This window comes from Anomaloglossus baeobatrachus, chromosome 1 (assembly GCF_048569485.1).
Source record: "Anomaloglossus baeobatrachus isolate aAnoBae1 chromosome 1, aAnoBae1.hap1, whole genome shotgun sequence".
Classification (NCBI taxonomy): domain Eukaryota; kingdom Metazoa; phylum Chordata; class Amphibia; order Anura; family Aromobatidae; genus Anomaloglossus; species Anomaloglossus baeobatrachus.
In genome coordinates this window covers 822,253,386-822,278,174 of record NC_134353.1, presented here as the reverse complement: position 1 = coordinate 822,278,174, position 24,789 = coordinate 822,253,386, and the positions used below count along the sequence as shown (strand labels likewise).

Here is a 24,789-nt window from a genome sequence, read left to right as displayed (position 1 = left end):
TATGTATCTAATCCTCTCCTATGTGATACTGTCTACTGAGCCATGAATCTAATCCTCTCCTATGTAATACTGCCTGCTGAGCCATGTATCTAATCTTCTCCTATGTGATACTGTCTACTGAGCCGTGTATCTAATCCTCTCCTATATGATACTGCCTGCTGAGCCGTGTATCTAATCCTGACCTGTGTGATACTGTCTTTTGAGCTGTGTATCTAATCCTCTCCTGTGTGATACAGCATGCTGAGCCGTGTATCTAATCCTCTCCTATATGATACTGCCTGCTGAGCCGTGTATCTAATCCTAACCTGTGATACTGTCTCCAGAGCTGGGTATCTAATCCTATCCTGTGTGAGACTGTCTGCTGAGCCGTGTATATAATCCTATCCTGTGTGATACTCCAGCTGTCCTTGGTGACACTTTATACATTTCTGGCCACCAGCAAAATGGCTCCGCACGGTGATCCTAAATTTTACTCTCTGTCCCTTTGGAAACACTTAGATTGGGAGGGGGAAATCAAATCACACACAGGAGAGCAGATTCTGCCCACTTTACTGCAGCTGTAATCCAGGCTATTTCTACAGTATGATTTCTGTAGGATTTAAGCAGCTGCTCCCCCTAGTGTTTAACAGTGGAAAATATCAAACTTTTTTTATATGTATATATATATATATATATATATATATATATATATATATATTTTGCTCACTTAAAAACAAATAATAATATTTAAACAAATCATTAAAACATTAATACTTTACATTTTCTCAGTTACTGAATTATTTTTTTGGATGACACCTTCCCTTTCAGTTTCCTTTCACATACCAAAAAAGATACATGTAGGCTCATCTGGAGTTTGGATTGTGAGTCCCAATGGGGGTGATCTTTGTATAGTTGTATAGTCCTGTGGAAGTTATTGGCGTTATATAAAAGAATGCATTAAACTTAATATTGTCATTAATGATAAATTGGTTACTCATATGTAAGCTTTCTTCCTATAAAACATATCTTCAAAACATTCATGTGTGAATAATCATTCATTCATCATTATAGTCCAAATGTCTGCAACTATAATAAGATGGAAATGTATTATACCTTGAGATAAAATAAATGATCTCGAAGCATGAAAACACATGGATAAAACAGCACAAGATATTTGAAACACACATCAAAGTAAGTTGTAATAAAACAAAGGATACTTACTTAGACAAAGAAGGGAATAGGTTTGGATTAATAAAAGTGAGCCAGAATAAAAAGTCTTCTGAAGCTGGTTCTGAAGAGAGTGAATGAAACTCCGACAAACTCTTCTTGATAGACCTAGAATGACATTACTTGCAATGAGAAATTAAAACAATACAATCTTCTTATTAAAACTGAAACACTTCTAATAGAAGCTTTTTTTATATTATGCATTAATATTCTTCAAAGAAGAGTTTAACACAGTTTTCTTTTGAATAAAATCAAAAGTAAAAAACCAACAACTTTACACTGACGTCTAAACTTTATGTCCTAAAATTACAGAATCCACAACACCTTCACTATGGGAAAAGAACTGACGTAACAAGTAAAAAGAAGGTAAATGGAAAACTATCAGAATCCTGCACAAACTCATTCTGAGTCATAAGTAAATGCAGATATGTCAGCGATGTTAAGTAATTCCATCTATCTATTACACCCTGTAAAAAAACAGGCAATTTTTCATTTTATTATGCTTTTGTTTTTTCCTAACTTTTTAATTTAAAATTTTTAGTTTGACATAGCCATAGCACTTACTTTTTAAGAGACACTTCTTTTCTACTTCCTTCAGCAAAACTGCCAGAGAAATATGATTGCTGTACTGCATGCTCTAAAGGGGGTTTTACATGCAACGACATCGCTAACGAGATGTCGTTGGGGTCACGGAATTCGTGACGCACATCCGGTCTCGATAGCAACGTCGTTGCGTGTGAAACGCACAAATGACCGCTAACGATCAAAATTACTCACCATATCGTTGATCGTTGACATGTCGTTCTAATCTCAAATATCGTTGCTGTTGGAGGACGCAGGTTGTTCGTCGTTCCTGCGGCACCACACATCGCTATGTGTGACACCGCAGGAACGAGGAAAAACAACGTACCTGCGGCCGCCGGCAATGAGGAAGGAAGGAGGTGGGTGAAATGTTCCGGCCGCTCATCTCTGCCCCTCCGCTTCTATTGGGCGGCCACTTAGTGACGCCGAACGAACCTCCACCTTAGAAAGCAGGCGGTTCGCCGGCCACAGTGACGTCGCTAGGCAGGTAAGTATGTGTCACGGGCAGCGTTTTGCCCGTGATGCACAACCGACGGGGGCAGGTGCTTTCACCAGCGACGTCGCTAGCGATGTCGCTGTGTGTAAAGTGGCCTTTAGACAGTGAGGCTAATGGTGGACAATGACAGTTCCTGCCAGGTTATTTGGTAGGGGTAGCTATATTACCAAAAATGTGTACATAGTGTGGGAAAAAGCACTGCTCTGATGGTTCACCAAATTTTATAAAGTATCTAAAAACAAAGTGAAAGTATTGGTCTCCATGCTGTACAGAATATATTTAATAATATAACTCTTGTCTCTATCTGTAGGGACCGTTCAGCGAGAGCACAATATAACTGTATGTTTTATGGAGCACTAGGTGGCCCACCAATTGCCAGTACAAGAAACTGGGAGGTCCATAATCAAAAAGAAAGACAGAAATAGCAGCTACAGTTGGTGTTGGTGGGAAGCATTCAAGATGGTGGTATTTGGTTAAATAATATGTGCTATAACTTTTTTCTTATTGAAGACACCTTTGGGCTTTCATTTAGCTGGGTTCTCAGCAGTGAATGTATGGCTGCCTTCAGCCTCTGTACTTCCTCAGCAATATCTTTTGTCTAGTATGACCTGTACACATCTTACTAGTGTATTAAGTCACAAGTCTAACTTCTGATCGTAAGGTTACATTCACATAGACGGGCTTGTATTTTTTGCAACAGTGTCTGTGCCATAAATCCCATCACTGCATATCTGTTCAATGGATTGGCTCACCATGGTTTTCTGGTGGAAACCACACAAAAAAATGGTTTAAGAAAGCCACATGTTACTTACTGACATTTTTCAAATTTATCTGAGAAAACAAAAAAAACAAAACTACCACTGTCTCATCCGCTATTTAATAGGACCAGAACGTGCTGTTTTTTCACATCTCTCAAGTACACGAGTACATTGACTTATATCGGTCAGGTACTGCCTGAGTGTGGTCCTTTGTGCAGACAGATCGCATAGTTTCTAACAATGCATTTGTGTGAGCTGACCCATACACTGTCCGTTACATAGTATGTTGGTCCTCGGCCAGATTGCCTTTGGATGAGCAGAGCTGTAAATCACTTCAGACATTCAGTTGTCATAGCCATGGTGCAGCAGTCACGACCGTGATCAATGTGCTTACTCTGGAAACCGGTGCTCCTAATTATTCCAGTTTCCTTAAGTATCTTGAGATATGTAGTTGTGATCATTTAAAGAGCCTGTCCACTACTTTAACATTGATGGCATATACTTAGGATAGGTAATCAATGTCTGATCGGCAGGTGTTTGACACCCGGTACCCCCATTGATCAGCTGTTCTCTATACAGTTAAAATCAGGACGAGTTTCACATCCATATGTGCAAACGGTTTTAAGTCATGGAAGAGTGGTCTTCTAAGACACACACAATTAATAAAAAAAAAAAAACCTTTATTATCTACCGTGTTTTTCCAAAAATAAGTCCTCCCCCTAAAATAAGCCTTAGCAGGGATTTTCAGCATTTTTAGAGCAAAGCTTAAATATAAGCCCTCCCCCGAAAATAAGCCCTAGCCGCGGTTCAATAATGAAGTGTCCATGCAGCTAAAAAAGTTACACATGCTGCAGGACATTTCATTATAGACAGCGGGCACCCCGCAATTACACTCCCCAGATGCCGAGAGGACCTGCAGTGATCGCACCCCCACACATATCCGATCTTACACACACATCCGATCTCGCACACTCACAATCAGATCACACACACAAACATCCGATCTGTCACACACACATCGCATCGGATCACACACACATTGCATCACACACATACTCACCACATCCAGCAACACAGATTTCTTCTGGCCGGCAGAATCTTGAGAGGCTCAGCAGTGGAGCGCAAGGACCTACCGTAATGCTAGCTTACAGGACCTGCGGGCCGGACATGTGACTTCTTCCCATCATTCCCTGAGGCCAGAAGTATTCTGTAACCCCTGGATGTAATGAGTGCGTGTGTGTGTGCGCGCGCGTGTGCGCGCGTGTGTGCGCGCGCGTGTGTGCGCGTGCGTGTGTGCGCGTGCGTGTGTGATCTGCGATATGTTGTGTGGGAGTGTGTGTGTGTCAGTGTCAGCCAGCCAGAAGCAGGGGAGGACGGCGTGCAGCACTCACTGGAGATCACAGGGAGGTCCTGGGAGCCATGCAGACGTCCGGGTCTGGTAAGTATGAGTCTCCTGGGAAGTGGGGTGTCTGCTTTTTTGGGTGGGTAAACTTACCCCCAACCATGTTTCTCCAAAAATAAGGCCTCCTCCAAAAATAAGCCCTAGTGCTTTTTTGGGGGCAAAAAAAGTAAAAGACAGTGTCTTATTTTTGGAAAAACACGGTATGATCTCTGGATATTAACCAGTTTTGTCTGCTTTTTAGTTAACAGATATCTTGGCTTTGATCCTGTCCAGAAAATGTTGGCTAAAGAACAGGACCATATTATTGCATTGTAACCCAGAAAACGAAGACAGAAGTCTAGTTACCGGTAACGCATTTTACTGTCTAAAATTCCAAGCCAAACTAAAATATGAAAGATTCATGGGTTATCTATGAAGATGGTAGATTATCTGTACTTTGAATTCAAATGCAAACACACATAAGTGAGCCAACCATTGGTAAACAAACAAAAAAAAGATAAATCAGGGGGCGCAATCAAATCATGAATGGAGTGTTCGTACCACAAGTTTAGCAGAGACTCAAACAATTAAGAAGAACAAAGAGACATGTATGAAAAAGAAATACACCTCCAAAAACCACCAAGACCATTGGTGGACATCATATTTGTGTTTTTCATTTGTGAACTCCAATATAAATCAGCTGAAACTCAGTGACCTTTTTATCCATTTTGCAGAGTGAAGTTTTCGAGATGTCTGAAGAAAATCTCATTTCATATGTTTTATAAGAGCATAAGTGCTTAATAGGGGGCAAGTCCCCCACTAAGGACCCAGCTCATGTGCCAGTGTGGAAAATACACCTTTCACTTTAGTGGAACACTTCTCACAATGCTAACCTTTATTTACATGACCAACATGTTATACTGAAATTTAGAGAAAATCTATGATGAAAGATGAAAAATAGCCTTCTTCATCAATAACAGCTTATTAATTGGGGCTTCTAAATCAGCTGATTTTGTTAGGGATTAAATAAAAAAATACGATTTCTACATAAAGAGAATACATTGTAGGTAACTGCATATTTCTAATATTGAATGGCACACAGCAAAAATATATGTTACTGTAGGCACCTCCATGAATCCAGAAAAAAAATCATTCCCTTTCTTATAGCAATCTATTATTTGTACTAAATGTGAAGATTTACCATGCACAAAAGCTATGAAGATCTATACTTTAGAAAGGAAGCTTTTACACAAAATATAACATTGTTTCATTTATATCTTGACAGTTTTAAAATATTTCTGCAAAAGGAAACTGGTTAAATCGAAACAGGAGTGGCAATCAGTGTCAAAATTATGGATGCAAGTGTAATAAACCTATAGAAAGAAGCTATGATAAGCCAAAGGGTATTGGCTAATTTGTAAGTGAAAAGAAATAAAACATAAAACATAGAAAAATCCTTTATTTGAAACAAAATGCAAATAAACACCCTATTTCTCCCTGTTATTAAACCAAAACTCCCAGTTCCGACGTAATCCACACAAGGTCCCACGACGATTCCAGCTCTTCTACATACATACTGAAGGCATAGCATGAGGGAACAGAACATGACTACAAGCTGTAGGCTTCAGGCGAAGAGTGAATGAGCCATATCGAAGAGCGATGACGTCACTCAGTTTATCTGCGGTCATAGCTGGAGGTTCCCAAGGTACCCCAGCTTTGATTGCAGGTAAACAGACCTCAGGTGACCTCACCGTGGGAACCTCCAGCTGTGACAGCAAATAAACTGAGTGACGTCATCGCTCATCACTGTGGCTCAGTCAGTCTCTGCCTGAAGCCCACAGTGCGCAGTCATATTCTGTACCCGCCCACTGTGCCTTCATTATGTATGTAGTAGAGCTGGAATCGTTGTGGGACCTCGTGTGGATTACGTCGGAACTGGGAGATTTGGGGGTTAATAAAGGAGAAAAAGAGGGGTTTTTTTGTATTGTATTACAAATACAGGATTTTTTCGGCGTTTGTGTTTTTTATTTTCATTTCACTTACAGATTAGAAATGGGGCGTCCCAACGTGGCAGCTGTGAACTGTCATTAACTCCTTATTACCCTGATTGCCACTGCACCAGGGCAATAGGGATGAGGCGGGTACAGTTTTGGGATTGTCGCATCTAATAGATGCAAAAATCCTGCGTGGCTGCAGACTGTTATTTTTAGGCTGGAGGCCAATAATCATGGATCATCCCCAGCCTAAGCATATCAGCTCCCAGCTGTCGGCTTTATCAGGGCTGGGTGTCAAAATTGGGGGGAACGCACGTCGTTTTTTTAACATTATTTATTTAAATAATTTTTAAAAGTCCGCAGGTGTTCCTTCTTATTTTGATACACAGCTGAGATAAGTACACGGCTGGGGGCTGCAGCCTGTAGCCAAAATGCTTTATCTGTGTTGGGGATCACAATATGGGGATATGGGGCGACCCTACACCATTTTTTTAATTATTTATTTTACACCAATATTGACACGCACACAGTGTCTGTGATTGAACCAGTCAGACATGCTGTCACACAGGGTGTGGGCGCCTCTGACTGCAACCAGAGACTCCAGGACTACTAGTGAGCGGGGGAAACAGTGATTAAGTATGAAGGATAATGAGCTACCCCGGGAAGTAGTGTTATAGCCGCGAGGGACCCTGGTAAGTAGAATGCTCCATTTACTTCCTTTTTCTCTTTATTTATCAATTCTTGTCAATTATTACCCGAGTTGCTAGATCCGGATAGGTACCTGGAGTTCCCTGATAACTCTGAGGCCAGTGCTGGTGTTCAGATACTTTTGAACCTGTGTGGATCCGGACTTTTACAGTCCGGGTCCGCCTATCACTATGGAGCACGTCTCTCCTCAAAATAGCTACTGGTGGAGGAGCATGTGACCAGGCTGGTCCACCTGCCTTCTTCATATGAAAATCAAGCATTACATGTGCAGTGCTTTCAATTGGAAGAGGCTGAATGACAGGTCTGATCACATGATCTTCATTCAGCAGCCATTCTGAGAACAGCAGAGCTGTGCAGTCTGTGAAGAAGACAGAACTAACAAGCAGAAGGGGCTTCACAAAGGAGAAGAACATATACAGCAGGTGAAATAAGTACTATCCCCAATTTTCTAAGTAAATACATTTCTAAAGGTGTAATTAACATGAATTTCTCACCAGATGTCTTTAACAACCCATCCAATCCACACAGGCAAAGAAATCAAACCATAGATGTCCAGACATTAAATTATGTGTAATAATGAAAAATGACAGGGAAAAAATATTGAACACATAAAAAAGAGGTGCAAAAAGCCATGAAAAGTCATGACACCTGCTGAAATCTATCAGTAAATAGAAAGCAATCCTGACACTCAGTGAAAAATAATATCAGCTGGATCAACTGATGGCCTATAAAAAGGTGTTTCATTACCAAGGTGCCATACAAGAAACATCTCCTGATGGGTAAAACCATTGAGCTGTCTCAAGACCTTCCCAATCTTATTGTTGCAAAGCATACTGATGGCCTTGGTTTCGGAAGAATTTTGAAACTACTGAAGGTTCCAATGAGCATAATCCAGAAGTGGAAAGAACAATATTTCACCATAAATCATCAATGACCATGTACTCTACTCAAGATTTAAGACACAGGAGTGAAAATAATTATCAAAAGAGTTGTCCAAGAGCCAGGTGTAAAAAGCTACAGAAAGACCTGGAATCAGCAGGTATGTAATCGCCAAACCGGCATCCTCGTGTTGCCCTCTCCCCCTCCCCTGGCGAGGATGTCGGTGCTCTCACCTACCTGGCCGTCCCGTCTTCGGTTCATGCTGCTGTCTCCTGGGACCTGCACACAGCACACAGGTATCCTGGGAATGCTCGTAGGGTGCGAGCATGGCCACACCTCATTTCTTAAAGGGCCAGTGCGCCCTAACCAGGAAGTGCCTCTCATTTCCACTGCAAGATTTCAGGTATTTAAGGCACCCTACCCTTAAGGGAGGTGCCTGGGCAACGAATTCCTGATGTGTTTATGCTGTGTCCTGCTTCTAATTTCAGTGCATTGTCTCCGTGTTTCAGTGCATTGCCAGTCTGCTGCTGCAACCATCCACATCGGCCACCTACCACAATACCAGCTACCGCACGTATCCTCATAGGCTGCTGCTACCACATCCACCCATCCAACCATACCAGTAGAATCCATGACTCTGCCTGCTGCTGTCGCTGCAACCAGAGACTGTACTGTATCCGTGGTGCCAGCTACCGAGGTACCGCAGATACCCTGGGGCTGTCCTCTGCTGGCTGCTTACCAGCGTGTGTACCTTCTATTCAATCACTAAGACATTCTCTGATATCTGGGAGGAGACCAAGTCTTCCCTGGAGCAGTCCTCCATCTGTATGAAGTGGCACGCGGACAAGAGATGCCCAGACTCTCTTTTGTTCTGGCCAGGAGACACGGAATGGCTCTCTTTCAGATACGTCCATCTCAAGGTGACTTTCTACAAGTTGAGTACTCTCTTTATTGGTCCCTTCAAGGTGCTCCAGTGGATTAACGAGGTGTCCTCCAAGTTAAAGCTCTTGGTTTCCCTATGCATCCCCAACTCATTCCATGAGTCCCTCCTCAAACCCTACAGGGATCCAGATACCTCAGCTCCTCCAGTCACTGATGAAGACAACTTTGAGGTAAAAGCCATCCTTGCTGTTAAAAAGGTGCGTGGTAAAACATACTACTTGGTGGACTGGAAGGGGTTTGATACTGAGGAGAGGTCATGGGAGCCAATGGTGAATATTATTGCCCTTCTCCTTAATAGGTTCCTGGAAAAGGGAGGGCATAAAAGAGTGTACTGTAATGCCCATACTGGCGTCCTCGGGCTGTCTTGCCCCCCTTCCCCGGCAGGGACGTCAGTTCTCTCACTTGCCTGGCTGTCTCATGGGGGTTTCCCCACTTTGGTTCATGCTGCTGTCTCCCGAGGTCTGGACACACCACACAGGCCTCCTGTGAATGCCCTAGGGTGCGCGTGCAACCATGCCCCTTTTCTTAAAGGGCCAATGCGCCCTGACCCAGAAGTGCCTCTCAGGTCCGCTGAAAGGTTTCAGGTATTTAAGGCACCTTCCCCTTAAGGGAGGTGCCTGGGCAATGAGTTCCTAATGTTACTAGTTCGCAGATCCCATTGTGCTGCTGTCTTTATGCTGTGTTCTGCTGCTGATTCGTCTGTGTTTAAGTACATTGCCAGTCTTCTGCGGCAAGTATTCACACCTGCCACCTACCACGATACCTGCTGCTACAAGAATTCTCATCTGCCGCTGCTACCACATCCACCCATCCATCCCTGACGACTCCACGAATCCGCCTGCTGCTGTCGGTACAACGAGAGACTATACTGTATTTGTTGCGCCAGCTGCCGAGGTACCACAGATCCCCTGGGGTTGTACTCTACCAGCCAGTGTGTTTATCTACTGAAGACTCAGCGGCCGGTCCGGTTTGCTCCTCCAGGCAAGTTAAAAGTACTTTCGGTCAAGTGGACCCACTAATCCGATGCATGCCTCGCAAGCTTAACAAGGTACAATTGCTTCAAAGAAAACAATACGTAATACATTCACTTACCATGGCCTGTATGCAAGTTCACCATGCAAGACTCCACTGCTTAACAAAAGGCATGTTCAAAAGTGTTTAATGTTGGCTCAACATTTAGACAAGCCTGTGAAATAGTGGGAGAATATTGTCTGGTCAGATGAGTCAAAAATTGAACTCTTTGGATGCAATAATGCATACCATGTTTGGAGACTAAAAGGCACTGCATCTCACCACAAAAACACTGTACCAACAGTGAAGTTTGGACGTGGGAACATTATAGTGGGGGACTGTTTTTCAGCATACGGCACTAGCAAACTTCATTTAAGTGAAGGAAGGATGAATGAACAAATGTACTGAGACATTATGGAAAAAAATCTGCTGCCATCTACCAGTATGATGAAGAACAAACGAGGGTGGACATTTCAGCAAGACAATAATCTCAAATACACAGCAAAGGAAATTCTCAACTGGTTTCAGAGAAAGAAAATAAAGCTACTACCATTGCCCAGCCAATCACCTGACCTGAATCCAATAGAAAATTTATGGGAGGAACTAAAGCTCAGAATTCATAGAAGGAGCCCAGGGAACCTTCAGGATTTGAACAGTGTTTGTGTGGAAGAATGGCCCAAATTCACTCCTGAGCAACGCATGTGACTAGTTTCTCCACACAGGATGCGTCTTGAAGCTGTCATCACCAACAAAGGCTTTTGTGTGCAGTATTAAATAAACTAAAGTGAGTGTGTTCAATACTTCCCCCCCCCTGCCATTTCTTGTTATTATACATCACTAAATTTATGGATATCTATGGTTTGATTTATTTGCCTGTGTGGATTGAATGCATTGTTACCAACATATGGAGAGAAATTCATGTCAATAGCACCTTTAGAAATGTATTTACTGAGAAAATTGTTGACGTGTTCAACACTTATTTCACCCGCTGTACCTTTAAGAAGAAAAGTATGTGAAGAAAAAAAAAAAAGATGATCCAGTCTTAAAATTTATTTTGAGCATGACAGAGGATAAAAAAAGAATGTTGACTGCCAAAGTGTTGGGGAGACAATAATTTTACAACAGGCTGACTACACACAAGCAAATACTTACTGCGTCAAATATTCCAGGGGTGCTGATAATACAGTCATAGTTGTAAGAAGACTGTTACAGTAGTTGTGTATCTTAAACACTGTGTTGTTAGGATTATGTGTTCTTGCAATAAGTTCTTGAAAACTGGTGCATACCGACCACAGAAAGTTTTCTACACAAGACAGGATAGCCAGGATGTCAATTCTGTAACAAAAGTAAAATATAAAGTCACATAAACAAAAAGTAACTAAATTAAAGGGTTATTCCCATCTCCAAGATCCTATCCCAGTATGTAGTAGGTGTAATAATAATAATATTAGCAAATACCTACTATTAGAAATGTAGTTATCTATGCCGCTAAAATATTAAAAAATATTCATTTGTCATACATGTCTGAATTGAAACACTTCAAGTACTGAGACCCCCCCATGTCCTGAAAACGCTAAAAATATAAAAGGACAGTAATATTGCAATCACAACTACTGAAGAAATCTTATAAATAAAGACAAAGGCTACAGATGAATCCATTATAATTAAAATAAAATACAGCCTTGGAATTAAAGGTGATTTTCACTTTCTAGAAAGTGAACCCCAAATGCTGTAAAATACCTAACATAACAAACAGAGCGAGTACTTGCCCTCCCTAGGTCCAGCGCCGGCTTCCAGCATCTTGGCGTTTTGGTTGCAGCGGTCATATTACTCTGACAGCGCACATCACCGATGTATGAAATCACTGAGCCGTCATCTCTACTACCAATGACTACATTCTCATATTAATACAGCAAAAGGCAGGCAAATAGAGGGGAAAAAACAGGGTTTTGGAAGCCACTCATATACATTTTTTTTATGAAGACAAAATCACAAATAAAGTAATTTACAAATATATATTTTATCTATTCAATGATATTACATTTAAAGAGTATTTCAACTTATTATTTCTTTAGACCATTCCATAATGGTGAAAAAAGAAAAGATACATATCTATCTATCGATATACACTGACAAGAAAAAGTATAATAACGTTTTAAACTTTTGACTTTCAGGCTCCATATTTCACCATCCACTACAGCTTCAAAAGTGAGAATAACCTTCATTTTATAGACAATTATTTGTCTATCTCATACATAAATTTGACTTGCAACTATTTATGATAAGTTACGCAGAATATTGTCAGGTCACTGCATCGTTACTGTTGTGCTCCTAAAAATCTAAATTTTAACTTTAATTATTTTGTTACTATTTTTTAAATCCACCTTTGGCTTTCATCACTGCCTGAATTCTTCTGAGCAGGCTCTTAATCAGATTCAAGCATGTCTTGACTGAAATCTGATCCCAAGTCTCTTTTAAATGTTCCCAATGTTGGTGCATAGTGGTCGACTCACTTGGGAATGTAAACAGTTTTTTCTTCAACTATTCCCGCAAGTGTTCAATTGGGTTAAGGTATGGAGGCCAATCCAGCACCTCTACTTCATTGTCATTGAAATATTTATTTGCCAATCTCAACATATGCTTACAGTCGTTGTCCTGCTGGAACACTTCTCCTTTTCATACCCTAATACTTGAGTGTACGAAGTAACTCGTCTTGTAGGATACTCACATATAGCTCAGCATTGAGACCACAATCGATCCTGGTTAAGTATCAAATGCCTTTGGCTGTGAAACAGCAATACATTATCAGGATTCCGCCACAGAACTTGACAGTGCCTTCAATTTCTCGATTCGTTAGCTCGTTTTCCCCTTGTTTCTTCTAGACCCATTTGCACCCACCAGAGTCGAGTCCGTTGACTTTCATCTCATCACTCCAAATCACCCATTTGCAATCTTCTACTGCCCACTTTTCATAATTTTTTCCAAACACGAGAATGAGCTGCTTATGATGATGTTGATGTTAAGGCTTCTTCAGCTTTTATTGGGCCACCATTCAAGAATTGTAAAGTGCATTTCACAGTGCATGCATGAACGTCTATGATCTCATTATTACAAAACATACGAGCCACCTCCACTGCCGTGTTTGTTGCGCCAGAACTTATCTTGTGAGTAGCTGACTTGTTGACTCCGATATTTTCCTGGACGTCCACCTATTGGCTTTTGAATGGATGAATGGACTTAATTTGTATTCTTCTAAATGTTATGTCACTCACATGGCTCAGTTGGCAATTTTTCTTGGCTAGGAGGCAGCTATCAATGAATTAGATGATGCTGTTTCTCTTTTCTTGAGAAGTGACCTCTCACTTGTGAATCAACCTAATAACACACCTATTAGAGAATGTGAAAACAAGTTGTAATTTGTAGTAAACAGGAAGAAATACATTTCCACCACCAAGAGCAAAATCGTAACAATGCAGTGATATGACAACAATTTGCATAATATTTATATGCTAAATAGTTGCAAGCAAAAATTTATGTATGAGATTGCCAAGATGATTGTCTGTAAAATGATGCTATTCTCGCATTTGAAGCTGCAGTGGAAGGTGAGATATGGAGCCTGAAAGTCACAAGTGCAAAATATTGTTACCCTTTTGCTTGTCAGTGTATAGCAAATTTTGATATTTTCAAAATAAAAGTAAAAAGTATTGACCTATATACTACTGTCATGACATCAGCCAAATAGGGTGAGGATGCTTTTACACTTGCTGACTTTGGTGATAATTGACTACCAGTCATTTACGTCTGCATATGGGCGGTCATGAAATTTAGAAAGCTTGACTGCCCTTCTCGTGCACACATATTAATTAGTAGTAGTTTCTGTCTCTGGCAGCACATGTCCTATTCATACAGGACAATGACCACGGGGCGATAGACAAGACAGTCCTATGCAACCAGGTTTTTAAGAATCTAAGTTATTTTAAAGAAGTAAGCGCTGTAATTTTCAAGTTCTCATTGACATCTGTCAGATGACTTAATATGTACAAAAAAAGCAGTAGAAGGATATAATGCAAATCAATGAATAATTAGAAGTGTCTGAGCATGGAGGGTGGTGTGTCTAGTGTATGTATAAATAAGCCGCACAGCAATCCCAATACATTATTATGTACTGTACATCAAAATGTCAGCAAGAATTTGTAACACATCAATGCTTGATTTATGGAGAACGCTTTATTCACTTCTCTGCATGAAATATAAACACTGCATTACTAAATGATGAAGCATGACAACTCCATTCTCTTTTACATATTCAACATAAATACAGTAAATATAGAAAATGCCGACATAAACATTATTCCCCTCCACTGCCAGCAGTGCATTGTGTCTACATACGCTTAGACCACATGCATTCCTCTAACAGGACTGTTTATTGTGAACGGACCCGTGATTCTCCTATTATCAGATCCAGGAAAGAACAGGATTATGAAGACTGTGCGATGTTCTGATGATTCCACCACAAAATAACAGCCAGACTTCTATAAGACGTGGTGAATATCAATCTTTAAAAAATAAAAATGTTTTTAAGATAAACGCTCATCTTTTTTTTTGCAACTAATCTGAGAGCTACATAATATAAGGGCACAGACCCCTATTGCAGAGATGTCACATTTACTAGGTTGCTTGCTGCAGTTTTGATGAAATTACTGTTTTATCAATAGGGTACTAGTAAACCTGCTGCCATGTAGTCCTTCACAGTAATAAGCTCTTTATATCCATGCCCCAACCACTGATTGGCATCTTTCTTTCTATGCAGTGTATATAAAAAGCTGTCAATAATAATAATTTATTCATTTATATAGAGCTATTAATTCCACAACGCTTTACATACATTGGGAAAACTGTCCCCATTGGGGCTCACAATCTAGAGTCCCTATCAGTATGTCTTTGGAGTGTGGGAGGAAACCGGAGTACCCGGAGGAAACCCACGCAAACACGGGGAGAACATACAAACTCCTTGCATATGGTGTCCTTGGTGGGATTTGTATCCAGGACCCCAGCGCTGCAAGACTGCAGTGCTAACCACTGAGCCATCGTGCCGCCCGTCAATCAGTAGTAAGGGTGGGATTATACAGTGCCATGTAAGTGTGCTGTGTCCTGATGTCACCTCTGGGGGACCTAGGGTCGGGAAGTCTCAGCATTTAACACTAGAAGTCCCAGAAATTGGATAGAACTAACTAGAAACTAAATGGCTAAACTCAATGGAAAACAACAACCTCCTGTGGTGCGACAGTAATGGCCTTAATTATAGAACAAAAGACGGTGATTATAGGATGTTAGCTAAAATCCTTCAGGTCATTCCACCCGTCTGTGGGTTCCAAAGGTAGAAATGTTAAATGACCCCTCTCTTGAACTTCTAGTGTTAATCACTTGCAGCCCTTCTGACTTATCATGTGGATGTATTTTCAATTCTAAAGTGTTAAGGACCCTATCCTTGCTGGTTGAGAATTCTCTTAATAACAAGCTACAGCTGAAGGCTAACTTTCCCTTCCGTTATATCTACCTGCCTCTGGCTTCACTCCACACCAGATATAGTTAATCCTTATACTGACCACGTTGAAGAAGCTCATCTCATTTCATATGTGAGGCCGTATGGCACATTTTATATAAAAATATTTTAGAGTAGGACTGCCCCAATAAGATTTGCCGTGACGTGGCGGGGTAGCTCACAGTTTCACAGTTTCACAGTTTTTAAGGTTGAAGGGAGACTCTAAGTCCATCTAGTTCAACCCGTAGCCTAACATGTTGATCCAGAGGAAGGCAAAAAAACCCCAATGTGTCAAATAAGCTCCAATGGGGAAAAAAATTCCTTCCTGACTCCACATACGGCAATCAGACTAGTTCCCTGGATCAACACCCTGTCATAAAATCCAATATACATAACTGGTAATATTATATTTTTCAATTAATGCGATCAGGCTCTGCTTAAATTTTACTTGTGAATCCCTCAATACAACATCATACGGCAGAGAGCTCCATAGTCTCACTGCTCGTACAGTAAAGAGTCCTCATCTGTGATTATGATTAAACATTCTTTCCTCAAGACGTAGCGGATGCCCCCGTGTTCCAGTCGCAGGCCTAGGTGTAAAGAGATCTTTGGAAAGGTCTCTGTACTGTCCCCTCATATATTTATACATTGTGATTAGATCCCCCTAAGCCTTTGTTTTTCCTAACTAACTAACCCCAAGTTTAATAACCTGTCTTGGTATTGCAGCCCACCCATTCCTCTAATAATCTTGGTCGCTCTTCTATCTACCTGTAAGATTATGCTATTTATAACCTTCTATACTTTTGCTAACAAGAAATGCATCCATTCCTCTCTTAAATTCATTCAGTGAGTTGGCCATCACCACTTCCTCAGGAAGAGAGTTCCAGAGCCTCACTGCTCAAGAAATTGCAATTTTTTGCCAAAAATCTCAAATTTTAATAAGTACAATTTGGAATTTTTAGTGCAGTAGTGCACATTTAGTGCTGGCTTTCTTGTTTTTTTCATTGAATTGGTCCAGTGGCTAACCCCCACCTTGCCGTGCACCCCAATTTGGGTTGTATTCCACCGGTCTTGATTTTGGTAATTGGTGGCTGTTCACATTCAACCATCAGGCCCTGTCCACAGGCTATTTACTTCAAGCAGCATTTACTTGGACCTGTCCCGCCCACAGCCATGACTCAGTCATGGGTACGGGATTGAAAAAAAAAAAGTAAGTGCTACTAAGAGCAGTTCTACTTTTCATATGTGAGGCCGTATGGCACATTTTATATAAAAATATTTTTTAGAGTAGGACTGCCCCAATGAGATTTGCCGTGACGTGGCGAGGTAGCTGAAGAAATTGCAATTTTCTGCCAAAAATCTCAAATTTTAATAATAAGTACAGTTTGGAATTTTTAGTGCAGTAGTGCACATTTAGTGCTGGATATCTTGTTTTTTTTCGAAGAAGCTCATCTCTGTACAGCTGAGGTGTTCATTCCAATTGCAGCAGCAAAGCTTTCTACTGGAGAAGATTTGGAGTCCTTTCACAGTATGTTTGTTTACTTGCCTGTTTTGTCTGTGTGTTCTACTAGCACTTCTACTCTAACTCTCTGGGGTGGAGGGGGGATATAGAGGAGAGTGGTATCTATGAGTATATCAAGGAATGGAACCCAGGCATCTCCATCTTTTATAGGAAATCCTGAGGACATTGATATCCTAAGGACCCCTAGCTTGAGGGACAGCACAGGTGCACAGTAGTCTGGCGAGACATACAGAGCTCATCATTCAGACAACAGGTAGAGCTACAGGAGATAAATCAATGATTTTATCACAACTACAAAATGCAGCTCAGTAAGTGATACATCACTGAAATCAAGTTGGTTCTCTACACATATATCTTGATAATCTCAGATGGGGTAGAAAATGCCTGGTGACGGTGAAGCGACCGGTGGTAGGGCCGCGGGTGTGTGTGTATGCTCTATTCCAACAAAATCCCCATACTCAGATTTTACCGGTAGTAACATTTCTTTACTAGGAAACATATTTATAATACAATCAACCGAACTATCTGCGCACATGAGTATAGTGGAGTCCCTGGATTTTCACTCCTTCCGGGTACGCAGCAAGAAGAAAGGAAAAACAACAACAAAAAAATGGCGTCAACTTTCCCTAACTTTCCCTACAATCACGTACCAGTCTATCCCGGAAGAAGATGCCGCTCCCACGTCGCAGGCCTGGAGTCTCACGATGATGGGTCCCGGTGCAGCGCTGAAGGGATGCAGCTCCTCGGTCTTTTCCTTTGATCTTCCCCCGCTGGTAACGGATTCTAGTCAGTCTTTTAGTCCCGGGGCACGCCGAGCACAAGAAGGGAGATCACAGCCCCTGCACTCACACTCTGGTTGCGATGCTCTGCAGTCCGGTTAGATCCTTGGTGAAAACAAAGTCCTGCAGACCGGGAATGGCAGAAACCACTTCCACAGGGTGATTTCTCTAAGACTCCGGTGGCAAAAGAGCCCTCTGTTCAGGGAGACCACACGCAGCTCTCCTCTGGCTGAGCTCTGGAGCTGAACAACCTTCCCGCACTTTTTTTCTTCCTGGTTTTCACACACAAGCTGCAGTAGGGGATTTCCCAGCTCTGTGTTTGTGATTGCACAGTCTGACACTGCCCCCTTGTGGGCAATTGCTGAAACAGTATTCAAATCCATTTCTACATTAATGATGCAGTCTGAATTGTTGATCCCATTACAACGGAATCCCTCTAAATGCATTTATATGCATTTAAAGTATGGGTGTGATGGTCACGTCAGAGCAGAAACAGCTCTTGAGGAACATTCAAATAGAAGACTTTTCTGCTAGGAAAAAAAACGCAGAATTCATGGCAGAAATTTGGGGCTGGCTCAAGTTTTTGCTGCCAATTTGCAGTTTGAACTCCTGCAGCTCCACGCAGGAAGTAGAAGGAAGTATTCAATAAGACTATAACCCACTACAGTTTCTGTGTGCAATCCATGATGGAAAACTCAATGGTCATCAGAACAGCATTGCAAATTTCCCATTCAAAACAATAGAAGGTACTTTGTGGATAGTGAGCACATAGTCTTAAAGGGAACCTGTCACCACTTTTTTGGACTATAAGCTGCGGCCACATACACAGGGCTCTTATATACAGTAAAGCTGAGTGGAGGATACCGGGCACCGCTGATCCCTGTATGGCTGACAAAGCTGTGCTTTCAGGCAGGTGGAGACCTGGGTGCGTGTCCCAAAGCAAAGGCGATACAAGATCCACAATGAAGAGATGAAAGGTCGCACTCCAAAGGTCGAATAAAATATTTTTCTTTTTATTCCACGATCACATCAGGGGTTACATATAGTGAGGGAGGATGAGGGTGTGCCACGTCGGACGACGGCAGCCGTTTCGCAAGTAACCTTGCTTCTACGGGTCCAGTGCATGCAAAGGTGCTGCATCCACCCTTAAATAACAGGTGAATTGGGTGCAGCATCCTTGCGTGAATGAAGTGCAAATTAAAAACATATACCAGCTGCACATGTATCAAATTCACATAGAAACTTATTACATATCAATTCCAAAATGGATTATAAATAATCGTAACATACATGGGTATAGTTAGAGTAAAAAATTAAATATAGTGTTCATTATAGTTTAACCAGAGACATCTCAAAAAACACTATAAAAAACAGGCTTATAGGGAAAAAAAAAAAAAAAAAAAAAACAAACAAAAAAAAAAACAGCATTATAGGAACACTGACAAATCATTTTTGTCGTTCAGGCCAAGAGGACCGAGAGCATTAAAGTCTATAATCAATCTTGATTCCTTTCTAAGTAAAGAACGGTGCATATCACCTCCAGTGGGACAGGGATTAATTTTTATTACGCCTGCAAATTTTAAAAGGCGTGGATTACCACTATGATGTTCCTGCATATGGGCAATTAAACGTGGAGAACCTATCCCGGAGGTTATAGACTTAAAATGCTCCCTAAATCGAACATATAAAGGCCGAATTGTTTTACCTATATAATATTTTTGACAGGGGCAAAAAATAACATATACCAGATAATTGGACTTACATGTGATAAGATCTTTTATTTTGAATAGCTCAGTACCAATTTTTAAAGTGTCTCCTGTACAATGATATTCACAAAAGGGGCAGCCGCCGCACCTATGGTTTCCTTTGATTTTATTTCGGTCTAACCACGTACCTAGTTTGGGTGTAGTAATACGATTATTTATCAAAACATCTCCTATGTTTTTGCATCGCCTATATGAAATCAAAGGACCCTCGTTTGTCATTTCACAGAGATCCTTGTCTTTATTAATTAAATGCCAGTGTTTTTTTATGCTTGATTTTATTGCATCATACATAGAATTAAATTTAAAATTAAAAACGCATCTATTTGAACTTTCGATTTTTGTTTTTTTCGAAATGGCATTTACATTTTTATTCTTATTTCCACTTTTATTTTTGTATTCTTTATTCTTATTTTTATCATTTGGATCATAATTTAAGGATTTTTCGAAGGCAGAATTGATAACTGATATGGGATATCCTCGTTCTAATAGACGTTTTTTCAAGTCTGATGCTTGATGCAGAAAGGTTTCAGAATTATTGTGTACTCTTTTTAGCCGCAAAAATTGTCCATATGGAAGGGCTCTCTTTGTATGGGAGGGGTGCGCACTATTAAAATGCAGCAGGGTGTTCACTGCAGTTGGTTTTCTATATACTTGTCTGTCAATAATACCATCCGATATACTGAGTGTGACATCTAAAAAATCCAATTTTTGGTCCCCAAAAATGTGTAAAGTACATGTTGTAGGAATTATCATTATTTAGATATGACACAAAATTTTCAAAATCCTGCGCAGAACCGTCCCATACAAAGAAGCCATCATCCATGTATCTGGCATATTTTTTTATATGTTTCAGATATGGATTTTTAGGACTGTAGATAAAGTCTTCCTCAAATGCTGCCAAAAAGAGATTTGCAAAAGTACATGCGGCGGGGGTACCCATCGCAATACCCCCGCATTGCAAGTACCACTGATCATCAAATTTAAATGCATTATGATGCAAAATAAAGCTTAAGGCTTCTGTGATGAAGTCTACTAAGATTGGATTCTGGTCAAAATTCAGCAAGACTCTCTTAATGGTCTGTACACCCTGATCCTGCGGGATACGGGTGTACAGACTCTCAATATCCAAAGCGGCAAGAGAGAAACCTTTCTGCCATTGAAAATTATCAAGCATTTTAATTAGATCTCCCGTATCTTTTAAGAATGAGGGGATGCGGGTCAATAGTGGTTTAAGTAGCCATTCTAGGTAGTGAGATAAGGGCTCTGTCACTGAACCTATTCCTGCCACAATAGGGCGGCCAGGGGGGGAGACACTGTTCTTGTGAATCTTTGGCAGATAATACCAATGAGGTTTTTTCGGAAAAAGAGGGAGTAATTTTTCAGCAGTTTTTTTAGAAATAGTACCTAAACTGACATATTTATGTAAAAGGCTTCTAAGTTTTTTAACAAAAGACCCAGTGGGATCATTAGATAATTTCTGATATACTCTTATATCCTGAAGTTGCCTATTGGCTTCTTGCAAATAGGCTTCTTTTGTTAATAGAACAGTGGCGCCCCCCTTGTCCGCTCTGCGGATAATAATATCTTTTTGTGACTGCAGGATTTTTAGTGCCGCGGTTTCCCCCCGAGTGAGGTTCTGAGGAGGAGAGGGGTATTTTAGAGCTTGTATATCTTTTATTACCAGCTCCTGAAATAAGTCTATGCTGTTCCCAGGGGTTAGTGGGGGGCAAAAGGTAGATTTTATCCCTTTATTAACATGCTGTATATAAGAGCCCAGGCCGCTGTGACAACATAAAAAACCTTTATAATACTTACCTAACGGTCGCGCTGCAGTGGAATAGGGCCTAATGGGCGTCTCAGTTGTCCGGTGCCGCCTCTTTTGGCCATCTTCGTCCTCCTTCTCTAGCCGCGGTGCATGACGGGTCCGACATCATCCACACTCGCTGGCATTCCGGTCCCGAGCAAGCGCACTTTGATCTGCTCTGAGCAGGGCAGATCAAAGTATTGTAGTGCGCCTACGCAGGACCGGCGAGTGTGTATGATGTAGCCGCGTCATGCACACAGGCTTCAGAAAGAGGTTGAAGATGGCCAAAAGCAGAGGCGCCCGCACCGGACAACGGAGACGCCCATTAGGCCCTATTCCACCACAGAGCGACCGTTAGGTAAGTATTATAAAGTGTTTTTTATGTTGTCACAGCGGCCTGGGCTCTTATATACAGCATGTTAGAATCCTGTATATAAGAGCCCGGTGGTGGTGGCCGCAGCTTATAGTCCAAAAAAGTGGTGACAAGTTCCCGTTAAGGGAGAGTTTCTTTGAAAAGGATTTTTGAAGATCTGCTCCAAAACACACATTAAAAGCTGCTTGAAATATGCACAGAATGCCCTCCCTAATGATTTTAATGGAAAGTCCACTTCGTTGTGTAAATGACAAGCTTTTAGTAAGTTTTGGTTTTCCGATGAGGTTTTGAAAACCTCAGCATAGGTAAAAAAATAGTGCATTTCTTTTTTCCTTTTTTTTATAGGGAATCCACATACGGTAGTTTACTTTTCAGTGTCAAGTTTTAACAGACACCGCAGGTCAGTCAGTTTATGCTGCGAAATAAAGCACAGTGAATATGGGATTTCTATAAATCCAACACTTTTTAGAACTGTATGATGCTGCCTTTTTTGAACAGCAAAAATATACGTCTATAACTCATCATGGGAACTTAATGCCAATGCTTTCTTTTGCATACTTAGGATGCAAAACTTAGGACATTTAATCCCCATTCGTAATTAATGTCCAAAAATGCCCCAAAATGGCATGGTTTTGTCCTTGGTTTTGATAGTTGGCAGATATGTTTATTTACTACTAGGACAATAAGCAGATTGTTTCATTGGTCTAGCATTATAATCTACATAAAAGAATTTGCCCAGAGTGCTTCAAGTAGTGCCAAAAAGGTTTTCTTCTTGCCTTACTATATCAAGGCCTTATCTTTACACTTGCCTGTATGATTCTTGATTTCATAATTTTCCAATATCCATTTCCAGGAAAATGTAACATTGTATAGTGTGAAGATCTGAAGTTGTGGGGTGTATTAATCACCCAGACAGATTAACGATGCAACAATTTTTATCTTTTCCATACACGGTCTTACAGCAACCATAGTCCTTATGTTGCGCCCCTGAGTATATCAGGGTGCTGCAGGGAACGGCATCCTTTTTCCCAAGGGTGCAGGACCTACCCCCCATGGTTCCAGGTTCCCAGAAACCGGTGTCACCTCCATCAGCACCATAAACCCCAACCAACACCTCACACCATGACCTGTCAGACACACCATCGGGTTGGTCTAGCTGGAACAGGGCCACCCACCTAAGGGTCAGGCAGACGGGTGGGAGGGACCAAGAGAGACCAGTGACAGCTTTCAAAGTGAGAGGAGCTGTAGTGTTAGCTCCTGGGGAGCTAGGAAGACAAAGGTTGGGTCGCAGACAGTGGTCCGGGACCAGAGGAGTTGGTGACCGGGTTTAGGGACGTCGGTCTGGGGTGTGACAGACGCCGTCTAAGAAAGACTGCAGGCACCAGAGAGGGACCAACAGAGCTGACCGGTACCGAGCACAACAGGGTACAGGACCCCAGGTCAGGAGACGATTAAACGTCCTGGCAATTAACCTGCAGAGGAAGGGGGCCATCAGGGATCTTCCTAAAGCTCAGAGACTGAGGGCATCAGCACAACGCGGGGGACAGGGTATTCCAAATAAAGCAACCCACAGAGGTGCCAAGTGTCAGCCCTTAGGAGCAAGACTTCACCCAAGACTGAAGAACCGGCCCTTACAGCTTCAAGCTTTAGGGACCCACACAGACACAAACAGTGCACGGAGGCAAGTTCTGGACTACTAGTGACACCGGTGGTACCGAGGACCTGGACGTGCTCCAGGCAGCAGCAGCTGTGCACAGAGACTTGTTCAAGAATAGTGTGTGTCTTGTTTCATCTCCAGCTATCCAACGCCTCAACCACCGCAGTGAGTACGCCTGCCCCTGCACTCTGCCCTTCCATCTCTCATCATCACTCCACGTCCGGGGCCTTCCCTACCTGCGGAGGGACTGTCACCTTGCTGCTCCCAACCATCTACCCCGGTCCTCATTGCAGTAGCGGCGATACTCTCATTACCGCACCCCGCAGTTGGCATCACGAACACTTCCCCTGTAAATAATCCCCTTTTCCAGTTTGAGTGTCCGCCGAGCCTGGGTTTGGACCCCTCGAGCCACGACCACCCCGGATCCGAGCACCCCGGTCATCACACTTATACTCCTCCAGACAATGTATACCACATGTAACCAGCTCCAGCGGACATCAATAGTCCTTATGATAGGTCCTCAAATCCAGATGAGGGATATCACAACCTTAGCACGTGCATCTAGCTCCAATCTCTATAGTCCATACATGGGCACCAGGACCTGGCCACAGCAACAAATACTCGCTCTCCACGTCAAAGCAACAACTCCCTAATTCAGCATGTGGCTCACTCTTCCACCTCTCCTGGGATCAGCTTCCTTGTTTATGAGAGGTGATCACATCCCAATCCCTTAAACAAATGTTACATGTAACTTAAGTATGCAGAAGGTTCCAGAAGCCCAGTCTGAAAAGAAATGTATTAGGGAGGAACAAAAATGCACAGCCCCCACCAGATGCAGGACAATAAATCATACTATAGGCCTGATAATATTAGAGTCCATGGAGGCCAACTAGATGACACACTGTTACAACCCCTTCCCCCTACCAGTTGTGTACAGATAAGTGACCTTAGATAAACAAGCATATCTCCAATATACCTAATTACCTTGTGAGCAATGCCCCATTGGTAAAAACAATAAAGATTAGCATATGGGTTCATGCTAAATAAAAAGGTCCATACTTTTATGAAGATTTAAAAAAAAAAAAAAAATAGAAGAATGGAATACTCAGCAGAGCGGAAAATATAAAACAGGCACAAAAGCTAGACACTTTTCACCTCATGACAGGTCATCTTTACAGAGCAGCTCGCGTTCACATGTAATCTCCCACATAGCGCTACGAGAAAAATGTGTGCAAAATGAACTTCAAGCAATGTCTATCTATAAAGGCAAATGTAATTCCAAAAAGAGGCTTTCTCCATATCACCGTCACTCTTTAGTAAGAGCAGCACGACATAGATCTAGTTAACAGTTTACTTTTTTTAATCTATAATAGAAATACGATCTCAAGA

General features: G+C 41.6%; 1 protein-coding gene across 6 annotated transcripts in view; it reads right to left on the bottom strand.

Moving 5' to 3' along the window:
- Positions 1 to 24,789, bottom strand: part of KIAA0825 (KIAA0825 ortholog) — a 785,365-nt gene that overhangs the window by 460,163 nt on the left and 300,413 nt on the right. For all 6 annotated transcript variants that reach the window (XM_075325095.1, XM_075325097.1, XM_075325094.1 and 3 more), the window contains 2 exons: positions 11,110 to 11,292; positions 1,201 to 1,314 (listed from right to left, as the gene is read on the bottom strand). In XM_075325095.1, the coding sequence (XP_075181210.1) occupies positions 1,201 to 1,314; positions 11,110 to 11,292 (297 nt within the window). The remainder of the gene's footprint in view (positions 1 to 1,200; positions 1,315 to 11,109; positions 11,293 to 24,789) is intronic.